This window comes from Lycium barbarum, chromosome 2 (genome assembly GCF_019175385.1).
Source record: "Lycium barbarum isolate Lr01 chromosome 2, ASM1917538v2, whole genome shotgun sequence".
Lineage (NCBI taxonomy): Eukaryota > Viridiplantae > Streptophyta > Magnoliopsida > Solanales > Solanaceae > Lycium > Lycium barbarum.
The window spans coordinates 146091368-146096434 of NC_083338.1; the positions used below are offsets into that span (position 1 = coordinate 146091368).

A 5067-nucleotide genomic window follows, 5' to 3' on the forward strand; every position below is an offset into this window, starting at 1 on the left:
AATTAGGTGTCGTTTGGCCATAAATACCAAAAACTTTTTCACTTTTTTTGAAATTTTTGAAGTTGGAGTTGAAGTTGTGTTTGACCATAGTTTTTGAAATTGTAGTTTTTGGTGAAATATAGTGTAAAAAAGTGAAAAAAATTTAAAAAACAAATTTTTCTTGTTTTTGGTATTCCCGAATACAACTCCGGAAAAAAGTGAAAAAAAATTCCGGAAAAAAGTAAATAAATTTTATGGCCAAACGCCCACTTAATCAAGATGTATCTATATAGAGTAACTTTTTAACGAAGAGGCGTGAATGGCAAGTAGTTCTGCCACGGTTAGAAAGTCAATAGAAATTCGCGAATTAGATAATAGTGTTCACAACAAGGAGGAACAATTATCAAGGATATGTTTACTTAATTCTCACTTCGGATCTGGATAAGTTATTTGAATTATGAAACTTTTTTTAGTTTAAAGTATTATTTAAATAAATTGAGTGATTTCCTGCCAACTTCACGGCTTAAGAAAACAAGTGATTTTGTGGTTAGATAAATAAATTTGATTATTTTACTCTAATAATATCATAAGTTGAGTGACCGTCTGTGTAATACTTTTGATATTAGAGTTTTACTCCACACTTAAATAGGAGAAAATTGGTAAACATAAAATTAAAAATAAATTTGTAAAGTACGTGGATTTTAAATAATACAAGGCTACAAGCAACACATTAAATTATTTCTGGTCATCCGTCACACTTGTAAATCACTTCACATCTCTCACGAATTTATGTGAACTTTACACTAAAATAGGACCATTTTTATAATGGACAACAGCACCTGTAGCAAAAGCATCATTAACTTCACTCCAAATTAGTTTTCAGAACCATTAGGAAGATTACAATCTACTCTCTGTCAAAGAGGTAATAAGTCCAAATCTTTGTTGCATATCTTATCCCACTTTGGTTGATCTCCAAATTGCTAGCCATTGAATATGTCAACTTTCCTCCATCTACATGGACAGATAGCCTCAAACATAAGTATATTGAAAAAGGTCTTCACACTTTACTGTATATAAATTAATCTTTATTCCCAATGTGAAGGGCCATGCTGTTGTCACTATCCAGTTCGAATTCCAATCCCAATCTGGTACAAGTCACTTTCTAAAATTAATCTGTTTAACGACACAACACAATTCGTACAAAGAAACACGCCATCCAAACGTCGTGTCAATCTATGTTGCTCGGACTCTCCAAAAATGTTAGATGTACCCATGTCGGATCCTCCATAAATGCACTACTTTTGGATGATCCGACACACACCCCTCGACGTTTTTGAAGAGTCTTGAGCAACATAGGTGCTAATAAGACAACATAAGTTATTTTCACTTCCCTCTTAAGCTCATGCTCTTCCGCTTCTGATTGATGGCAAAACGTCGCGCCATAGCAGGGTTATAGAAAGTTCTCATGTGCTCTGACAGTTTATGAATGGCTCGTAGATCACCAATAGCTGAAAGCCGCATTAAAAACGAGTCAAATTTGCTGTATGGCAATTTCATACCCCTGTTTACAGCTTCTTCCAAAAGAAAACATGCCTCTTCAGTGGCATTGTTATCAAAAAGCCCTTCAATCATCACACAATATGTTTCTGTAACACGCACACAACCCCTCTTAGCCATCTCATGCCAGGTCTCAAATGCTCCATCGACGTCACTCATTCTAAAGAACATCACAATTAGCATATTATACGTTTGTACACTGGGAATACAGCCCACTTCAGTCATTTTCTGATAAAGCCTAAGCGCTTCGTCTCTCTCTTTATTGTCACAAAGGACGTTAAGAAAACAGTTGTAGGTAACTATATCAGCAGGGTAGCCCTTATTTCCCATCTCTTCCAAAAGCTTATAAGCTGCCTCGGTCTTTCCAGCCAAACACATACCTTCGATCAGTTCCTTGTATGTCGAAACATCAGGAACACATCCACTATTTAACATATCTCCCAGAACTTTGAAACATTCTACCATCATATCATTCTGAACAAGAGCCACAATCATAATAGTATAAGTTTTTGCAGTCGGAGAAGACATGGTCGAACCTTTAGTTCTCATGAACTCGAGAAGTTCAGCAGCCTGCGTTACCATTCCTGCGGTGCAAAACGTCTCAATGGCAGTATTATATGTGAAGTTATCGGGTGTATGTCCTATGTTGATCATCTGTTCAAGAACGCTCATAGCTCTATCCGGGTTTCTAACACGACACCAACCGAAAAAAAGAATGTTATAAGTATCAGCAGTTGGCTTAACCTTACTCTTCACTCGCTTAAACAACGCCTCAGCTTCCTCGACAAGGCAGCACTTACACAAAGCATCCAACAACAAATTAAAGGCATATACTTCTGGTTGTGTCTTCACTCTTATCTTCTTCTTCCTAGCAAATTTATGAAGATGTGTCAAATGCTTTTCAGTATACTGTCTAAGAATTTTCAACAACACTTCTAAAGGAACCAAACTCTTATCATTTCTCTTCATGTAGTCTAGTAGATCACAAACAATGCGAAACTGCTTCACCTTATATTTAGTACTGGATAATATATCCATCATCTCATTATACGCTTGGGGCTCATGGCTATAATTTTCTCGATGTCCTGCCCACGTAAAGAACCTAAACGCTAACTTCTCTTCATAACGAAGCTTTTGCAAGACCTCCACCACCAACGGCGTTGTTAATTCTATTTCGAGCTTATCGAGAGCTCTCTCCATCTTATGCCCTGGATTAGAGTAATCCATAACAACCTTGTAAACCTTATCAACGGGATCATCGCTATAGCTTTCCGTTGTTTCCTCCAATGAAGAAAATGCAGCATTTTTAAAGGGCTTTTGACCGGAGGGTCTATCGGAAACAGCCTCTCTTTCTTCCGAGGTAGGGGTAAGGTCTGCGTACACACTACTCTCCCCAGACTCCACTTGTGGGATTACACTGGGTATGTTGTTGTTGCTGTAAAACCGCTGAAAGGACACATATGGTAACCAATATCTTGAACTTTTGCTCAAGATAAATGATACCCTTGTAGCAAAAAGATATTTTAATTCACATGTGCTGGCTAGACCATAAATATGTGTGGATGCTATTAAATTTGGTCTTAGATTTTGATGAAGCAAGTGATTTTGGGAATGTAATTTTCTTGTCAAAGTCTTGCAGATAAATGAGACAACTTTGAGCGGAGACATTGCTGAATATATAATTTTCTCAACGAGCAAAAAGAATCATGTTTGAATAATCATATGTGTTATTTTCGTTGAGGCATTTCATCGAACAGGTGGAAGCTATAATGAAGCACGACAGAGTTCTCTTTAAAGATGCCTATTGTTTCTCACTCTGTTACTCGAAAATATTGAGGGTTACGTATGGGTGGAAGAAGACCAAAGGTATGGACCCATAGGATGCCGTTTCGTTCTCTGTTAAATCTGTATAAAGCAAAGCTTGAGAAAGGTATAGTAGCATATAGGGATCCTTTGGTTCAAAGAGAAGGTAGTGATGCTGACAATTAAGCAACAATTGGGGAAATAAAATACATCAATATTTTACTAATTATAGTATAGATAGAAAAGGTACAACTGCCTTTTATAAATGGACTATATATATTGTAAAGGTAATAATATATATATACTTTAATTACAGGGGAAGATTCAAATAGTGGATTATTAGTATTACAAAGAAATGCGGTAATAAAGTTAGAACAACTAAGTATAAGTAGTTGGTTTCATATATATTTTGTTTTAGCTGTTTTTGTATCTGTATATGAGTACATTTTTCTTGTAGTATATCCATTATATGTTGTATTCTATGTCCTATAGATCATTTTAGATTAAGATTCTGCATTACTCTGTCTCTCTTATTCCATCTATCTTCAATTTCTCTTCCTAAGGCTCTGAGCTCTGATACCAAAATGATGTAGACTCAGACATGAGTTTTGATTCAATTGCTCTACACAATCTAGACACTTAGATCAGTTAGTGGAGAAAATAATAGAACCTAAGCAAAAAGAGACGATTGAAGACATTGGTTGAAAATAATGAGTCTAGCAAGAAGACAAAAAATAAAAGTGATACAGAGAACAAAGAAAGACATTTCAGAAAGATGAAAGGAAAAAGAAGCCATTGACAACGACATTTGAAGAAGACTTTCGTGGCATCATTTTTCAGAAAGAAAAAAGAAGACAATGACATTAGAAAAGGAAGGCTTTTGGTATCATCTTTCAGAAAGAAAAAAGAAGACAATGACATGAGAAAAGAAAGACTTTTGGTGGAAAGCTGACAATGACACCTTAGAAAAAGAAGACCAGACTTTATTAAAGTAGCTTTAATAAAGTAGTAGCTTTATAAAGTAATGGGACAGCTCAGCAAACGGACAAAATTATAAAGTATTTTTTGAAAAGTTTCACGTGACGATGGGGCCCCAAGAGCACCCGGCTGAAATCAAAAGATTCTTCACCAATTTGAAGTCCGCAGTTGAAGTCCGCCAGACTCCTATAAATAGCAGTGTTTGTGGAGAAGCAAATCACCGAGAACAAGAGAACGTCTGACACTTCTCTCAAAAAACCACTCCATATTCCTCGTCCCTTTCACAATGCCCCAACTCCTTTTTCCAGTAAAATCTTTTGTAATATAACTTTCCTGTAAAATAGTATTAAGCCTTCAAGTAATTTTCTATTAGTGTGAAGTAGTTTTCGGGTTTTCCGAAAGGGAAACCTCTCTCCATCTTCAAGTCATGTAAGTCTTTATCTATGTTTTCTGTACTAATCTCTCTACTATGTAAATTATTCTATGACTAATTAAAATATTATGTTGCTAATGTTTGAGTAATTACTTACTTATTATTATGAATCTATTACTCTTAGTATATGATTATTCTCTTAATTATATATATATATATATATATATATATATATATATATATATATATATATATATATATATATATTTCTTAATCAATCATCTACGGTCAGATCATTCTGTAAAAATTTCGGTTGTTCCGACTTTTATAACTATTGATTGTTATATACCTATAACAATATTTACCATTTAAATATT

The 5067-nt window shown here is 35.0% G+C and overlaps 1 protein-coding gene across 1 annotated transcript; it reads right to left on the reverse strand.

Moving 5' to 3' along the window:
- Window positions 1-821: 821 nt before the first annotated feature.
- On the reverse strand, window positions 822-3683 carry LOC132627878 (pentatricopeptide repeat-containing protein At1g73400, mitochondrial-like). Its single transcript, XM_060343490.1, has one exon. It carries the CDS (start codon window positions 3202-3204, stop codon window positions 1363-1365), a length of 1842 nt encoding a protein of 613 aa, XP_060199473.1. The 5' UTR covers window positions 3205-3683; the 3' UTR covers window positions 822-1362.
- Between the last annotated feature and the right edge of the window lie 1384 nt (window positions 3684-5067).